Source organism: Cryptomeria japonica, chromosome 3, assembly GCF_030272615.1.
Source record: "Cryptomeria japonica chromosome 3, Sugi_1.0, whole genome shotgun sequence".
NCBI lineage: Eukaryota > Viridiplantae > Streptophyta > Pinopsida > Cupressales > Cupressaceae > Cryptomeria > Cryptomeria japonica.
In genome coordinates this window covers 815,070,026-815,087,983 of record NC_081407.1, presented here as the reverse complement: position 1 = coordinate 815,087,983, position 17,958 = coordinate 815,070,026, and the positions used below count along the sequence as shown (strand labels likewise).

The window sequence follows — 17,958 nt, the reverse complement described above, 5'->3', positions numbered from 1 at the left end:
GATGGAGGCATATCTCTTGATACTCATCATTATCCAAGAGCCTACAGTCAAGAATGGGATGATGGTGAGAGATACTCCCAAATTGCATCGCCTCTGTGTCTTGATCACCTCCACCCTGGAGTTTCCATCTTGCTATACTAGAAATGATTCTTGGATTTCTGGAGGGAATTCAAGATTGTGCAAAATTTCTTCCTTGAGTATTTGTCCTTGTACAATGATGTCTTCTTCATGCGGTGGAAATCTTTCATTCCAAGCTCGAAGTCTTCTTGTGCTCCCCTTGATCTCTTCTCCTTGCATTGCAGTGCTTTGTGCTTGATCCTTCAAGCCTTGATTCGCCCTCTTGCATGTGAATGATGTTCCTTTCACGCCATGAAGTCTTGACCTTCTTCACATTCTTTTGTATTGTCATCCCATTTGCATCAAATCTGGAAAAAAAAATAATTTGAATCAAAACATTGTTAAAAAAACACTTAATCAAGCTTCCTACTACCTTCTCTAAATCTAGAAATGAATTTTTTTATCATGAAACATCTGATTTTAAGTCTGATTTCCCTTTTTTGGCTTAATTCTCATCAATTTGAATCTGATTTTGTGTCTCAGGCCTGATTTGTCTGGTTTCTCACTTTTGTATGCCTGATTTGATAGGTTTCAGGTGCAAAGGAAGTGGAATGTCGCAGAATTGGGAAGGCATAGGAAGTGGAAGTGGAAGGAAGTGGAAGTGGAAGGAAGTGAAAGAGGAAGGAAGAGATTCATCACTTGCTGATTGGCTTGGTATTCCATTCATCCCCTTCACTTGCCATGGATTAGGCTTGTGATAACTTCTTAGCAACATTCTAGCAATGTTAATCTTCAAGCAAAGGAAATGTGAGGTGAAAGTTCGCTGATTTAAGACCCCACAGGAAGTGTTAATTCGCACATTTGGAGTCCAACTGGAAGTGATTAGTGAAAGTTCGCACTTTTGCATGGACACTGGAAGTCTTAGGTCGCACTTTGGAGGCCCGACGGGAAGTCTTAATGACTAAGTTCGCAGATTGAAGGCCTCATTGGAAGTCGTCAATCCTTAGTTCACTGATTGAAGGCCTCATTGGAAGTTGTCAATCCTTAGTTCGCTAATTGGAGGCTTGACCGGAAATACCAATGCTTAGTTCTCTCTTTAAGGGGGCAACTGGAAATGTTAGTTCGTGTTTTTGAGGCCCAACTGGAACTGGAAATTGAAAGATTAATCAGCTTGCTACACATTCCCCTCCTTGACTTGCTATTGATTAAGTTTGCAACAACTTCTTGACAAGGTATTTAGCAAGATCATGGTCTCTTTTCAAGCAATGAAATACACAAGGGTTAGTTCGCTGATTTAGAGCTTAACTGGAAGTGTTCACACATTTTGGGCTCCACTAGAAGTGTCCTCAAAATGTCAACCTTGATAACTTAATCATTTCTCCTTGAGCCTTTTCATGATGATTCGGACTTCTAGCCTATCCTTCCTTAAAATAGTGACTTTCTAAACAAGTTTTCCTTAGCCAAATTTCAGCACTTCATTTCTGATTCAGCAAGTAAAAGATGATGATCAAATGGAATGATCATCATGAAATCGTTCATTTCCTAAGCCCTGAGAACTGACTGACCTCACTTCATCCTAAAGAAAGAGACTTGACTCGATTACCTCCTGGCCACCTAAGATACTACGCCTCTTCCAATTGCAAGGTTAATAGCTAAAGACACAACAACTATCCTAGAAAGCAAAAAAGTGGGGGGGTCCCCATTTGCAATGAGGTGATGTGTGAAAACATCAAAATAGTACAGATACCAATAAAGTTTTGGTATTGTCGATAAGAAAACTTATTTCTCTTGGGTATGGCTGTATTATATATGTGTGTGTTGTGATCATTGGAGCTTTGTTGTAATTGTGTACTTGAACAATAGTGGTTCTGTGGTTTGGCCCATATTGCACCACCACTCTTGAGAATTTGACAAGAGCTTGAGGTCTAGTGGAGCTTGAAGAAGTTGATCCTACTGGAATGTTGATGAGGTTTTGAGCTATTGCATGTTTGAATATGAGATAGTAAATCTGAGAAAGTGTTGTGTGTATCTATCAATGTCAAAGACCCTAGTCTTGAGTGGAGGATTGGATGCACTAGTTAACTATAATACCTAGTAATCACTGTAAATGCAGATGAAACCCGAGATGGAAATAGTAATTTATATCACTGTTTCAATTTTTCCTTATCAGTTAAGGCATGGTCATTCAAATCTAGTTTGTGATCAAAATCCTTGTATAACACCAAGGTAAGGTTAAAGGGTTTTGATCAAACAAACCCTAGCAAGAGAGAAACATTTAACTCTGAAGGAAACATTCAACAACATTAACAACTCCCAAACCAAATACAGTCACAAGATTAATTTACAACTAACAACCCTGCTAAATTTTTATTTTCGACTAAAACAGAACAAACATTAGTAGACAATACTTACCTAGATTAACATCTCAATTTACCTTTACAACCCACAATCCCAACACTTAGATTACAAGAACTGTTACACGAAAATAGAATGGTTTGTGTAGGCTTACTCATGCGAAAAGAGTAAAGCATCATTAATACAATGAAACTAAACTCAAAACTTACAAGATAACCTTGACAGTCTTAATACCTTTGCATCGTCTCATCAACTTTAATATAGAAGCCCAAATTGTCACAAATTCACAGTCACAATAGCATAAAATCTTTCACGAAAGCCAATACTTCTCTAAGGCAATCATCAATTTTTATGTTTTAGAGTTTAAAAACCACTGTTTAAAGCATTTTTGGATGTGCTTTGTCTTTGCCTGCATATGGGAGCACCTGAGCTCTTTTGGGATTGTCCCATGCTCCCAAGGCACTCCTGTTGCTGCTCCCGAACCCAGCCTGTTTGGGTACAGGAATGAACCCGGATCCAGAGAACCTGATAACATAGCTGTGGAGGATTCTCGAGCTACTCCTCAGATTGATACCTCAGATATGGATAAAATCAAGTCAGCACGAATGAGACCTGGATCCAGATAATCTGATAACATAGCCGTGGAGGATTCTCGAGCCACTCCTCAGATTGATATCTCAGATATGGATAAAATCAAGTCTTTGCATCTGAGTTGTCACAGTTGATGCTGGTATCATAATATTTCTCTGCCTATACATTTAGGGGAAAAGAAGCATCCTTCACAAGTTCTGAATGCATTTTGTGGAGAGAATCTCAGACCTCAGCTACACAACTCTTATCTATAAGAAGTTATAAAATAAGCAAGACCTGTTTTAACAGCACTCACTTGATCTTAGCTCTGCAATTTATTACCTAATTTCTTTCAAAGACAGTTCACTGTATAGACAAGTTTGTGCCTGCTAAGGGTATAAGTTTGTACATAAAGCATTTTCATAAATTTAAGGAAAAAAAAAAGAATTAAAATCAACTAAATAATTGTGCTTTTTAACTACTTACCTTTCACTGTAGTATTTTTCTGACACACCAAACATGGGACTGCTTGGCTCTAAAGGAGAATCACAAGAATCATAGTCTGCTGAGTCACTCTCTACAGCTCCTGAAAAATGGTGCATAATAAGAGATTTTACCGAGAATGGTATTAACTGCCCGGGAGAGCGCATGACATCAACCAGTAGCTCGGTAGAATTCAGTCCAACCAAAAGTGACATATGCCTATCAGGGTCTGCCTGAAGAATCACCTTATCATATACCTGTAATCCCTGAATACACAACATTTACACATTAATTAGACAAGAGACAACCTTACATAAAACTAACATACAGAACCTCATTCAATTTTTGACAAAACTAGTATTGCTGATGTCTATCAGTACTATTTATTTCAAGCCATGATATACAACAAATATTCTTGTAAAAATGACTTTTAAGTAACACCGAAATGATAACACCTCTATTATATAGTCTTGATTATACATACATATTTTAATAAAAAAATACCTCCCCTCAGTCCACCCAAACCTCAAGGAACATGCTTCCTAAGGATCCCTCCTACATTCTTCTCAAAACTTTTCTTAAGCAAGCTTCTTAGGGATTTTTCCATGCAGGCATCTCTGGCCACTAAAGACCCTTCCCCAAAGAGATGTGCTTGTCAAGGATGCTTTTCAAAAACATGCACATCATATTTGCTATTTGAATAACGAAATTATAATAATAGAAGTAATATAGATTTAGGGCATAAATATCAAATCATAGTTGGGTATATTATTAGAATTAATGAATACAAAAATTATACAGGATTTATATTCGTCTGAACTTTGAGATATTTCTATTCATGCACACATAGCAACATTCAAATGTATGCATGTACGATAAAGGTATTTTACAAGAAAATTCAAATGGCTTCTATCGATCCTATGAAAAACTATCCTTGACATTTATTGAATGGATCGTTAAAGATGATGTGAGCAAAATCACAGTTGTCTGCTTGACCTTTTTATGCATAAAATCTAAGTTACTGGTTCGGGTTCAGGCACCAGTTCGGGTTCGAAGAACCTGGTTCGCCGGTACAGCAAAATTTTGAAAAGGGGTTTGGGTTCGTTTGGGTTCATTAGTACAAAAACATGTAAATTATATATATATGCAACCTATAAGCATGAATTAAGATTAGCATGTCACATAGCATCATATAAACAACAAAACCAACATAAACTTGTAATCATAGCATCATGATCATACCATAACAGCATCATATACATCAAGTTTAATATCAAAATGATAAAATATTCAAGTATCATTGTTACAACTTTCAACAATTTAAAGTTTGATCATTAAATGGATTCTCTAATGGGGGTTTGGGGCAACGCCCCCAACGGGGTCAAGGGGCAGCGCCGCCAGCGGGGTCAGGGGCAGAGCCCCTTGCGGGGTCGAGGGGCAGCGCCCCTCGCAGGGTCCCGGAGCAGCACCCAGGGCGTGCTCCCTGTCGCGGTACAGGGCGGGGTCGAGGGGCAGCGCTCCTGCCGCCAACACCAAATCACAACCTTCAAACCCACAGGGAACTCCATGGCGTGCATCAATTTTCTGCTTTTTTAAGACATCTAATTTTCTGCTATTTTAGGTTATAACTTTCACTTTTTACAAGGCGGAATTGAAAAAAAAATTAAATTTGCATTGTTTTTTGACTTTACGGGCCGCCCAGCCGCCCGGGTTCGATTGGGTCCGCCCAGGTTCGACTGGGTTCGACCCCAGGTTCGACTACTCTGGGTTTTTCGAACCCAGGTCGAACCAGACCCGTACCACGGACCCGGTCGAACCCGGACCCATACCAGGGGGGCCCAAAGGCGAACCCAGTAACCTAGCATAAAATGATAAAGTTTAAACTGAACTGGTAGACTCCCAACTTTGAAACTTTAACATTAAATATCTGTACTTTTTCTAGAAAATAATAATATCAGTTTCTCAACCAAAACCTCAAAAACGACCATGTGATGTTTTCATTATCTAAGAAACTACAAAAATGTTAAATTCATGTAATCAAACTTGAATATTTATGTCTCAAGGCCATCTCATTCTTCTAGCTACCATTCAACAAACAAAATCTCCAAAGAAAAACACCATGTCATGTTTTCATTATCTAATGAGATTGTTAAATTCCTTTAACCATACTTGACTATTTAAATCATAAGTACATGCCATTCTTCTATCTATCATTCAAAGATGGGTTTTTCTTACAGTAACTAAGTGTTCTAAAGGGTGGGTGCATGCAATACAAACTCAATATACATCCAGCATGATGTGTATGTGTATTGCACTGAAAGTATATTTGAAAATTTATCTGACAGATCAAGAATATGTTTGTGATTTTGTCTCTCCATCACTGTCTTGTGTGAAAAGGATTTGTGTACCAGTGAAGTGTAAAGAAGTGTTAAACAAAGTCAAATCCATTTTCCAATCATACTCTCTATTAAAAGTTGATTCATGTTTACAGAAATCAGCTCAACTTTACAAATACATTGATGCCTCTATTAGCAGACACATTATAGCAGTTCATCTCTGCTCTGGCTGAAGAGAAAAAGCAAATTAGCTACAATCTCATTTCAAAATGTCTGCCAACTGCATAAGAATATAATAAGCTTTTTGAAATTTGAAAGTGAGTACTATATTCTGGGCAGGAAGGAACGCACTGATACACAATAACGAGCAGGTTATCAGTTGGGCTTAAACTTCAAAGAGCCTAATCAACATGATCAAAATAATAGTAGTATGACTGAAGTGGAAGCTAAAATCACATAATAATTCAAAATTGTAAGACCTGTCAGAAGTAATAGTAATTTGGCCAAAAATTCTCTTATGGAGCTTGCCATTTCACTTGTCTATTACTTGTCTTTTTCACTAATAAACCATTAATGGTGAGGTAAAATTAACTGATTACTAATAAACATAATATAAATTTTGTGATTGTTTTAGCAGCACGTTTCCATAACAACAAAGCATATATGGGGGTTGATCAGATTATGGTTGATGTTGATGGCTGTTATCCCGAAGATTTTCAGGTTTGTGCTGCAAAAGCTTGTGTGTTGTCATTTTCTTCTGGAGTTGCTGTTATCCCAAAGATTTTCAGGTTTGAGCTGCAAAAGCTTGTGTGTTGTCATTTTCTTCTAGATTTGCTATTATCCCGAAGATTTTCAGGTTTGAGCTGCAATAGCTTGTGTGTTGTCATTTTCTTCTAGGTTTCTAGTGTCTTTTCCTGCCGTGACATGGATAGGTTCTAGCTTTTCTGGAACAATTCCCCCTTGTCATTTCCTAGTCTCATGTGTTAACAAAACCCTCTCAACTTCATTTCTCTCTCCACACTTTCCTGCCGGGCAATCTTGTGGGATCCCCATTGGCTTTTCCTTCAATTTCAAGAGTGACTCCCACAATGGCTTCGAGTGGAGTTCAATCTAGGCATGGATTAGTAAATGAGAATCTGCCAATCCTTTTTTCAAAGAGGCTTTGTGAGGAGAATCTAGACTCCAACTACCAAGCCGTAATCTTCAAAAGAAGCCCCTGAAGATGCCCATAACTGATCCTCAAAAAAATGAAAATGGATGCATGAAACCAACAAAAAGATCATTGGTGATAAGATTGAAAACCAATGTGCAAGGTGGGATCGACGAACTTTGAGAATTGAGGATTGATTGTTTGATTTCTTGGACTTCGTCCTTCATTGGCAGCTTTCAAAGACTAGACTAGGAAGTTTTGGCGCATAAAAGGTGGGTTTACGATCTCTATTCATCCAAATTTCAATGGGAACCATGGCTTTTTGGAATGGCGAGCCTTTTTATGAAACCCTAGCACCCAATCTTTAAGGCAGACAAAGAACTTCCTTCTGTGGCTCCTGTATAGGTGAGGCTGTTTAGGCTCCACACAGAAAATTGGAATAACATAGTCTTCTCTTGGATTGTGGCAATACTCTTGACACATACATGATGACAGCAGACTCCTCGTTACAACTGAAACAAATGATCTATACCTGCATTTGTGAGTTGATAGATCTTACTAAACCTTTGCTAACCATTTTTCTTTTAAGATGGAGGAGGCTCATTGGGATTAGGTGGTGGATTATGAAAATATAGCCTTCCCTATTGTCGTATTTGTCATGAGTATGGGCACTTGCTGAAAGACTGCCCACTTAAACCCTAGAGGCTTAAGTGGAAAAGAAACCCTGAAATGATTTTGTTATTCCAAAAAAAAAAGAAACATGAAAACCTGTTCATGGGAACATTGCTAGCAACAAAAACAAAAGGTTTGTTAGCCTCAAACAAGAAAATGAAGACAAAGCTAATGAGGACATCAAGAATTCCCAAATTCTAGAGACGGAAATGAAAACACAAGACACAATAGTTGTTCAACCTATAATGGAAGAGTAGAACCAGCTTGCAAATTTTCAAGCTCCACATAAATAGCATGAAGCTCACTCTACAATAAAAAAATTATCATCATAAACCTAAGTTTCAAGAACATTTTGATAATCAAAATCAGCAAGCAAGAGGAAGGAACAACTGTTGAAGTTGATGGCCAATCCTATGGAGCAACAACAAAGAAATTTATCGATAGGCATTGCTCAGGAAAAAAGAAAAAAAACTCAAGATGGATACAAATATTAAGGCCGGACATAAATCAATCAAACAAACCTCCAAAAAGGTAAAAAATTTAGCAATGTAGGTACAATCAAGGACTTGTCCCTAATCTATACTCAATCCTCCCAATGAAGGTGATCACATGGAACATAAGGTAGCTGAAAGGATGTCCCTCTATGATTCAAACTCAGCATCCTCTGATGGTGTTTATTCAAGAAAAAAGGCTCACTGGAGGTTATGACTATTTCAGTGGAGAGGATTTGATCAAATGTCCAATCCTTATCTTAGTTCTCAAGGAGAATCTAGAGGAATTATGTGTATGGGATCCAAAATAATTATAGTGCTAAGTTCTTGTGGTGCCAAAGGTGTTCTACTCCTGCATGCTTACTCTCTAGTGGATTCTCAACAATTTCAATCTATAAATGTTTATGCTCCTAATGCCACGGAAGAAAAGATGTTGCAATGGTAGCATATAGACTCTATGATTTGCTCTTATCTTGATATTCCTATCATCCATAGAGGAGATTTCAACACCATCCTTAATTTATATGAAAAACAAGGAGGCACTTCACACTTGGACTCCAGCCCATCCAATATGGTTAGATACATACAATTGCTTAACTCAGTGGATGTTCCAACTAGTAATGAGCTAATGACATGATCCAATAAAAGACAAGGCCAAAATGCATCCTGGAATATCTAAACCGATTCCTTTTGTCTAAAGAATGGTGGTTAAAGGAGTACATCCTAAGGCTCAAATTCTAAACAACATTAGTTCTAATCACTAGCTAGTGTGTTTGGAAATGGACAAATCAGTTCCATGTCTAGTTCCAATTGATGTGGCTTCAGCATGAAAATATAGGTCAGCTCATTCAACAATTGTGGTTGGAAGGAACACCAAGGTACAGAGTACAAATGCTCGTTCTCCTTTGTCTAATATTTAAATTATCTAAAGACCAGAGGTCAAATTGAAAAAATGGAACTAGACTGAGTTTGGAAACATCAAGGAGTAAAAACAAATCCTTGAACAACTAAAAGAGCTCAATTGGAACCATAGAAATTCCAGAAGTACAGATGGTTTGCTTCAAAAGAACCCCTTTTGAAAGTTGTTCTTCAGGAATAGGAAACTAGAGAAGAAATTATGTGGACACAAAAATCTAGAATAAAAATTCTACCTAGTTCCATAAATCATTGTTGACTAAACGAACCATAACCACATAAACACTCTAACTATAACTCTTTGTCAACCTAAGCAGGAAGGTGGCTTAGATTTCAAATCCTCCACCAAGCACAATAAGGCTTTGGCAACTAAACTTTGATGGAGAATGTCTATGGCTCTATCTTACTTGTGGATAGCTAATATTCAAGCCAAGCATGTGGAGAATAACGCCCCTAAGAGTATCATTAGTTTGTCTCTTCCCTCCAAGGGATCACCCATTCTATCTATTCTAATAGTGGGGGAAGTTCTTATAAAAAAGCATTTGTTTTGGGTCATCCATAAATATGAGAGTGCCAACTTCTAGACTGATTGTACAGTTGGTCTGGCATAATTGCTGTCTACAGTTGCTGACTACTCTCAGCCCATTTCTCATCCCTGGGAGATAGAGAAATGTTGGATTCCCTCTCTAGAATGGCCAATCCACGTAGGGGAAGTGGAGCAATCTCAGATAAATAAAATCCTCTTTGCATCGTCCTCTATCAACTTCACCAATAACTGACTCCCTAGCTTAGGGAAACTGTTGCCAGGAATAATCATTATGTTATGTTGTCATATTATGTTTATGTTGTCGTCAGTAATAATGAGTTACGGTCAGTTAGTTAGTCGTCCCGAAGAGCAGTTGGACGCGACTGTTGGTCGCACCCCTTCGAGTATTATATATTGCATACCTTTCCTTCAAAGTAGGATCATGATAGTCGTGTCTGATGGAATGTTATAAGCACTTGATGTACATGGACTGCTGAATGAATACAGAAACTGGTTCTTTAATATATGTCAATTATGTTCTGTGCATTTACTTTCTGCATTTAATCATGGCAAACATTTGGTGTCGTTGCCTAGACATACTTGGGAAAGGAAGGAACGGATGGCATACGGACACGATGGGCCTACCCGTCGGTGAGATTAACCCAGAGGCCGACGACGCGCAAACGGAACAATCGTCGTGGGACGCAGAGCGTGATGGCAAGACGCGAGGGGGAAATTGAACCCTGTAATAATCTCGGCACACTGTTGATATAAATCGTGGCCGAAAGGCAAAATAATAAAATAAAAATAAAAAAAAGTTTTTTTTGTGTACATGGTGTGCTTGCTATGTACGGAAGTGATTTATGCCAAATATACTAAATAAGAATAAAAATAAAAAGATACAAAGTGACGAATGGGAAGTGGCACAAAGAGCGTTGAATCTCAGACAGCAAATAGAACGAAGGCGTAGGCTAAGGCAGCTGGCCGAGGGACGACCGGCCGAGGGGTTGCTCGAAGGGAACTCAGGAGGTGTCACGAAGGTTGCGGAGGCAGAGATAGACGGAGAGAATTACACTCTCTACACTGTCATAGGGTTGCCCGAAGGGAACCTAGGAGTCACGGAGGGTGTCGAAGGAGAACTTTACAGTTCGCCAGAATACCACCATAGGGTAAGAAGTCGCGAAGAGTTGGTGGAACAAACAAGGCGAAGTCTAAACCTGATCGACACTGCCAGAGACCTACTAAAGGACTTGTCCATTTCGAAGGACAACCGGAGGGAGACGACCAAAGGTGACGGTACGGCCGACGGTGCCGAGGGAGCACAAGGGCACCGTACAGGAGGTAATTTGTTTGGTTTGGGGTCAACAACCTTCTCCAAAGGACCCACGAGTGGAGGGTCAGGTGCAAGAGGCGAAGGCGGAGGATCACCAGGTACAAGCACACAAGGCACCAGAAAGCTGCCGAAGTTCAACGACGACGGGAAGGAAGATCCCATCCGCCATTGCCGCACTTGCGAAACCATATGGTCAGCGAACGGTGTTACCGACCAGGACGAATGGGTAACACAATTTCCAGCAACCTTAAGGGGAGTGGCCATTGACTGGTACTCAGATATGGATAAGGCCAAAGTCGGCACATGGCCCAACGTGAAGAAGGAGTTCGAGATAGAGTTTCGCCTCCTCATAGACGTCAATGAAATAGTAACCGAAATCTATGGCACAAAGCAGAACAAGAACGAGACTGTCCGAGCCTATAGTCGGCGGCTCAAGGAACTGTTGGGGAAAATGGAGAGTCAACCAACGGATGGGTTGACAAAGAGATGGTTCGTGGAGGGACTAAAACACTCCATCCGGAAGAAGATGAAAATTGTTCCACCAACCTCGTACGAAGATGCATATAATAGAGCGATGGATCTCAAGAGCAAGACCAAGACATCCAAGAAGAAAAAGAAGAAGGATAGCTCGTCCGAGGATAATGACTCTTCCGAGGAAAGCGGTAGCGATGGCGAGTCTGGCAAAAAGGTGCAAGCCCTGCAGAAGGACATGCTGAGGATGATGAAAGAGCTAAAGGTTATGAAGGGAGGTCCGCGCAAGACCGACGAAGGGGAGCTTTGGTTCACGGAATGTAAGACGGACGGCCACAAGAAAGGCTCCCGCCAAAAGAAGGCCTATTGTGATATATGCCAATTGGTGGGGCATCTCACCAGGGAATGCCCCTACAACACGAAAACACGGAACCAACAAGTATTGCTTACGCAGGAACAACCAACTACATCGAGCGGTATCGGCAGCCCCCAGGCGAACAACAATGCAACATCGGGAGGCTACCGAGATAACCGGTGGGGAGGACGAAACAACAATAACAATACAAGGAGCCGAATCCAATACGACTCCAAAGGCTGACCGATGGTACAATTTAGAGCGTGCAACTAGTGAGGGCACTTCGCCCGAGACTACCCGAAGGGAGAGGCCACACAATATTTGTGCAAATGGTGCGGACCGGGAGAGCACGAAGATGCCACCTGCCCGAAGTCCGGCGTCAACTTGCTCAATATCGAGGAAACCAAGGACGAGGAAGTGTTGGCCGTAACCCGCGCCCAAGCCAGACAAGCAATGTGCCCAGACCCGGAGACGGAGAAGCGAAGGGTACGGGAAGCACGAGAAGAAATTGAGAAAGAGATACGAGAAAGGGAGAAGGCGAAGGGTACGCCGAGTACTTCAAGCCGACCGAAGGCGGAGGAGGCTATACTAAATCAAATTTTAAAACTGGAGGTGCCTGTGAAGGTACACGACCTCCTCCAGACGATGCCTCAAGTACGAACGGCATTGCTAAATAATCTCTCCCAACCACGCACCAATACCAACCACCGCACAGATGTTCCTGGGGGGGTCTGCAATAGACCCCATGCTGCTGGCAGTTAACACTGGAAGGAACCCGGCAATTGTGGAGAGGGGTATCCTTGGCACCATTCTAACCGATACCATCGTCGATGGTGGATCAGGAGTGAATGTTCTTCCAAAAGAAACCTAGCGGAAGCTGGGGAAGCCGACATTGTGGCCATCTACATTCAATCTGCTGGGAGCAGATCAACATGGAATCAAACCCATCGGGACACTGATGGGCCAGCAAGTTACCATCGGAACGCAACCCTTCATACTGGACTTCGTAGTAATCCCACTAAAGAAAAAAGGGTATGATGCGATCTTAGGGAGAGGGTGGCTAGTGGCAGCCAAGGCCACCCACAATTGGAAGAAGAACAATCTGTCTCAGGAGAATGGAGGAAGGAAGTTTATCATAGACCTTGGGACGCAGTTGGTTAGTGAGGAACTAGCATCATCTTCGAAATCGGAGGGTGAAGGAGAAGGCGACTTGAGGGACGAAGGATAGGGCTGCAAGGAGCCCAACGACGAAGGGATTCTCAAACTAGGAGAGTGCTCCGAGGATGAGACAGGGTCATTGAACGGGCTCTTCCACTGGCAGATGGAGGATTCTGAAATGTTCCAGAGCTACAGGCTCGAAGTAGAGGAACCAGAGCAAGTATCAGTGGAGGTGTACCTGCCGGAATACAGAGATTATTGGAAGGGAGACGCCCCAAACCTCGGTGACGTAGATAATCCCAAGATCATTCGTGTCGGCAACGATAGGAACCCTGTGTGGAAGGCCGCAGCCTTCAAAATCTTTATTCTTCTTCTTCTTCTTATGTACGGGAAGGAGATTGTGGTCCCTGTAGAATTTATGGTTCCAGGTCTTCAGATAGCCATGGAAAATAGACTTGCCATCAACGAGTCCAAATTGAAACCCTACCACGAGAAGCGTGCATGAGACCCGAGAGTTCGAAGGGGGACCCAAGAGGATGGAAGGGGACTCAAGAGGCCGGGCAGGCAACTCGAGAGGCACGGAACCAAAGCAGGAGACTCTCGGGCGAGGCAAACCGAGAAGGATGAAGGGCGATCCCAGAGGCATGGGACCTGAGCCGACAACTCTTGACAATTAGATTAGGAAAAAGAAAAAAAAATTAAAAATTGAGAAAAAAAAGTGGTGGTGGAACCACCGTGCAGTGGGGGCACCGTGCGGCAAGACACCGTGCGGTGAGGCACCGTGTGGTGGAACCACTGTGCGGTGGGGCACTGCACGGCAAACCACCATGCGGTGGGGCACCGCACGACAAACCGTCGTGCGGTGGGACGCCGTGCGGTGGGACACCGTACGGAGCACCACCGTGCGGTGGGACACCATACGGTGGACCGCTGTCAACGAAGGTCATCGGCCTTGGAGGGTGTTCACTACCGTTCACCTGCACGGCCAAACAGTATCCACCGTACGACCTTCCCAGACACCGTATGACACCAAGCTTCGGGTGACCCTAGTCGTGGTACGGCTCAGCCACCGTACGACAGACCACTCTATCATACGATAGATAACCTTTGTACGGGCTCAGGACATTACAGTACGTAGGCCTGAAGGAGCATGGCGACAGCAGCAGCGGTTTAAAAGAGGGTGAAAGGAAAAATACCACGGCACGACAAAGATAAACGGTGGTGATGGGTGGTAAAAAAGAAAAAGAAAAAAACGATGACCAAATTTAAAATCATTCGATGGAGTCTAGAGCCAGGACACTAAAATATTAGAGTGGAGAAGCAGGTTTTTGGCATCTTAAAATATCACAGATTTGGAGGTTGCGAACAAGCAAAGTTTCAAGGAAGGCATTACAAGAACGCGAAGTCGTACAGCACCAGGGAGTTATGCAGTTCAGTTATCAACCTTTGGGGAGTGTGATGGAGGATTTGAGGCATCTCCTAGCCTTTGTACCAAAGGGTTGTGGCCACCTCCACGTAGGAATGGTACGCTTGAGGAACTTGGAGTATATCTCGGCTGGATGTGAGGTTGCCTTGGTGGATGCACAGAGGGCTCGGGAGGAGCTGACCACCAGGTTGGAGGCAGTAGTAGCGTTGGACTTAGCTCAGCATACCCAGGAGTTGGATGCCGCGAGGGCAGCGCGGGTGGCTATCGAGGACAAATTGGCTAGGGAGACAACATCATTTGAGTAGCAGTTGGTGGAGGCTGAGACTGAAAAGTGTGTTTTGCAGACAAGTTTGGTTTAGGCACAAGAGGACTGTGATGTCAAAGGAAGCACTAATGGGGTAATCTGCACTGGAGCATCGGATGGTAGCAGAAAAGAGTTTTTAGGCGAGGACGCAGCAGGTGCATTAGTTCCAGGCTCGACTAGCATTCGCAATTCCTGCAATTCTCTACCTTGGTTTTGTTTGATGCATAGTTGAACTACTCGCGACTCGGCTCGACTCGCCAAACCCCTGGGAAAAAAACTCAGCAAAAACTCGGCGAAAAACTCGGCAACTTAAAAACACACTTAAACTTAGCAAAAAATGCATTTTTTTTGCAAAATTTAATGAGAAGATGCATCCAATGAGTCAATAAATGATAACACAAAAGAAACAAGCTGATTCTAGATATATTTAAATGCAAAGTGTCTACAAAATCGCATCCTCATGAGGAATGCTGATGGCTAGAAGCCTGGAAGCAAAATAGTAAATTACTAAATAGTTTTTGTAAAAACAAAAGTAAATACATCATTACAAATTACAATTACAACTTCCTCTTCCCAACTCTAGCAAAAACATGGGGAGAGGTAGAACTAGAGGGTCTAGACTGTCTAGTCGTATAAGTCTGCTATGGGACTGGGCGTGACTGTGCCTCCTCGCTCGGTATGGTTGATTGAGACTCATCCTCCATCCTGGATGAAGCTATGTCTCCACCTGCCTCTGGCACTGGCAATGAATCATCATCCTCATCCTCCTCAATGTCATCTAGCTTGAAACCAAATCCACCCCCCTCCTCCATAGCCTGCCTCTCCAAATCAATGATGTCAGTGTCGAAAAACAATGGAGGCTGCTCCTCTGATGTCCAATCACTGTAAGGATCTATATCATCCAAGTCAATTGGACCACCTTGTAGTTCCTCTACCATCTTTACACGCAATCAAAGATTATATTGCACGTAGACAAGGTCATTGAGTCGTTTCTGCGCTAACTTGCTCCTCTTCTTCGTGTGGATTGCTTCAAACAAGCTCCAATTGCGCTCACAATTGGATGAACTGCAAGGCTGACATAAGACTCTGAGGGCAAATTTCTTGAGATGTGGGGTGTTTCCGCTCCAATTTTGCCACCAAGCATCTACAAAATAAATAAAATGGAAAAGTTAGAAAGCAAAGAGAAAAGAGAAAACATAATTTATCAATCATTTTAGTCTTTAGATCCCAAAATCCAAATGGCAAATGTTATACCTGGGGTTTGAGTGGTTCTTCCTCTCCTAGCCAACTCTGAAGAGAATAGCTTACCCCTTCCTCCCTCATAATTTTGGAGCTCACTCACAATGAGGTCTCTCTCCTCAACATCAAGTACCATCCTCTCAATGCATGTACTGAGGCCCTCCATGACTTCTCCATTCAAATCTGAGTAAGAACCCCCAAACCTAAAACGAGGGTTGAGGAAGTACCCTGCTACATGAATGGGTTGGTGGAGTTGATTGTTCCACCTCCTATCAACAATTTCCCAAATGGGATCAAATTTGAGCCTATCCCCCTTGTAGTAATTTTTGATAGACTCCTTGGCCCTATCCATGGCCTCATGAAGATATCCCATTGGGGTTTTATCCCCATCCACCAAGCGAAGAACTCGAACAAGGGCTCCGACACCTACAATTGAAAAATACAAATTACATAAAGATTAAAATTTAAATAATGAAGTTACAAATTAGTAATGAGAGACTTGAATCAAGAATAACTAAAATTTAAAAATTAAAGTTTTAAGTAACAACCTTCACAATCTCTGCAGCCCTTTGTGCAAATTGGCTGTTGAAGACTATGCATGCGACAACCTCTCCTTCAGGCTTCTTTGAATAAAGTGAGTTAAGCCATTCTCCACTCACAAACATTTGTTTCAAAGAAGTCAATGCAGCAAGAAGGCTTTGCAACGTCAAGAAAATCGCTGCAAACCTTGTGACACCAGCTCTCACCAAATCTTTCCCTTGGGTGTGTTGTCTCATCAAATGTAGGACCCAGGGGTGATTGTAAATATATTTGGTGATCCTCCTTGCATCTTCCACAACTGGAGTCACCCACTCAAGTTTTCCTATGTCCTCCAAGAGAAGGTCAAGGACATGTGCTGCACAAGGTGTCCAAAAAAGAGTGGGGTGCCTCTCTTGGAGGATTCTTCCTACAAAAGAAGAATTTATTCTTAAGAAATATGCAACCAAGTAAAACAAAGCCACAACAAATGAAAATATTGCTAACGCCTAAAGGTGATAATTTAAAAGGATTCTACCTGCTGACACATGCTGTTGCATTATCTGTGATGATTTGTACCACATTCTCTACCCCCACCTCCATGACGACATGCTCCAACATTCCAGCCAATGTTTTTGCATTTTTCACCTTGTTCGAGGCATCAACAGATTTCAAGAATACTACATTCTCCTTGCAAGCAACCAAAAAATTGATGATGGTGCAGTTCTTACCATCTGTCCACCCATCAGAAAGAATGGTGCAGCCACAATTTGCCCATTCAATTTTTTGATCCTCCATCACTTCTCTTGTCCTACCAACTGCCATTGTGAGCAACTTGTAAGTGCAAAATGAAATTAGGTCTTACTACACAATTTTGATTTAATAAACAAGAAATCTAAAAAATAATTAAAAATGAAATCAAGTGGACTATGTAGTAATTTACGAACCTCCCACTCAAATCCTTGCGAGAAAGGGCCTTGTACCCCTTTCCTGAAAGTGTCATAGCAGTCACCAAATTCAGCCAATAAGCATTCTCCGTCACATTGAATGCAATGTTGTTGAAGTACCAAAAATCAACTACTGCAATGTCAGTTTTCTCATGTACCTCCTTATTCCATCCAGTGGCCTCTAATTATGGTTGTGCTCCAAGTGTGTTCCTGGGCACATAATAATCACCTATGGACCCTGCTCGTGGTGATGGAAGTGGAACAGTGCCAGGTACTCTACTAGAGGAAGCAGAAGCAATGGGCGAGGTGATGGTGGGTTTGCAGATACGTGGGCCACGCCGAGAGCCCACTATGCCCTCAAGTGCTTCTTGTTCCTCTTTAAGGTCAACAAAAACACCTTGAGATTCAGCTATGGCTGATCTCATGGCTAGCTTTGCCCTCTCCCTTTGCAATTTCTTCTCTTCCCCAGCTGCAAGTAGGGCATTTATTTGTCTTTTTATTTTTTCATTGGTCCCAGGGCATGCTCTAGCATCATGCCTATCTATTCCTGCAAGGTGGTATTTGAGGCGATTGATGCCCCCATGAAGTATTTTCTCACATTTTATGCATATAACTGACCCAGGATTGGGTCCCTCATAGGCATACCTCCATGCC

General features: G+C 42.0%; 2 protein-coding genes across 8 annotated transcripts in view; both read right to left on the bottom strand.

The window, feature by feature from the left end:
• Nucleotides 1–17,958, bottom strand: part of LOC131068894 (serine/threonine-protein kinase CTR1) — a 212,221-nt gene that overhangs the window by 162,038 nt on the left and 32,225 nt on the right. For all 7 annotated transcript variants that reach the window (XM_058004173.2, XM_058004176.2, XM_059218606.1 and 4 more), the window contains one exon: nt 3,469–3,731. In XM_058004173.2, the coding sequence (XP_057860156.1) occupies nt 3,469–3,731 (263 nt within the window). The remainder of the gene's footprint in view (nt 1–3,468; nt 3,732–17,958) is intronic.
• LOC131068895 (uncharacterized) lies at nt 15,553–16,781 on the bottom strand. The gene is made up of 3 exons (XM_058004177.2): nt 16,390–16,781; nt 15,857–16,267; nt 15,553–15,746 (listed from the first exon to the last, which is right to left on the bottom strand). The coding sequence occupies exons 1-3, from the start codon at nt 16,439–16,441 to the stop codon at nt 15,553–15,555; spliced, it is 657 nt and encodes a 218-aa protein (XP_057860160.1). The 5' UTR covers nt 16,442–16,781.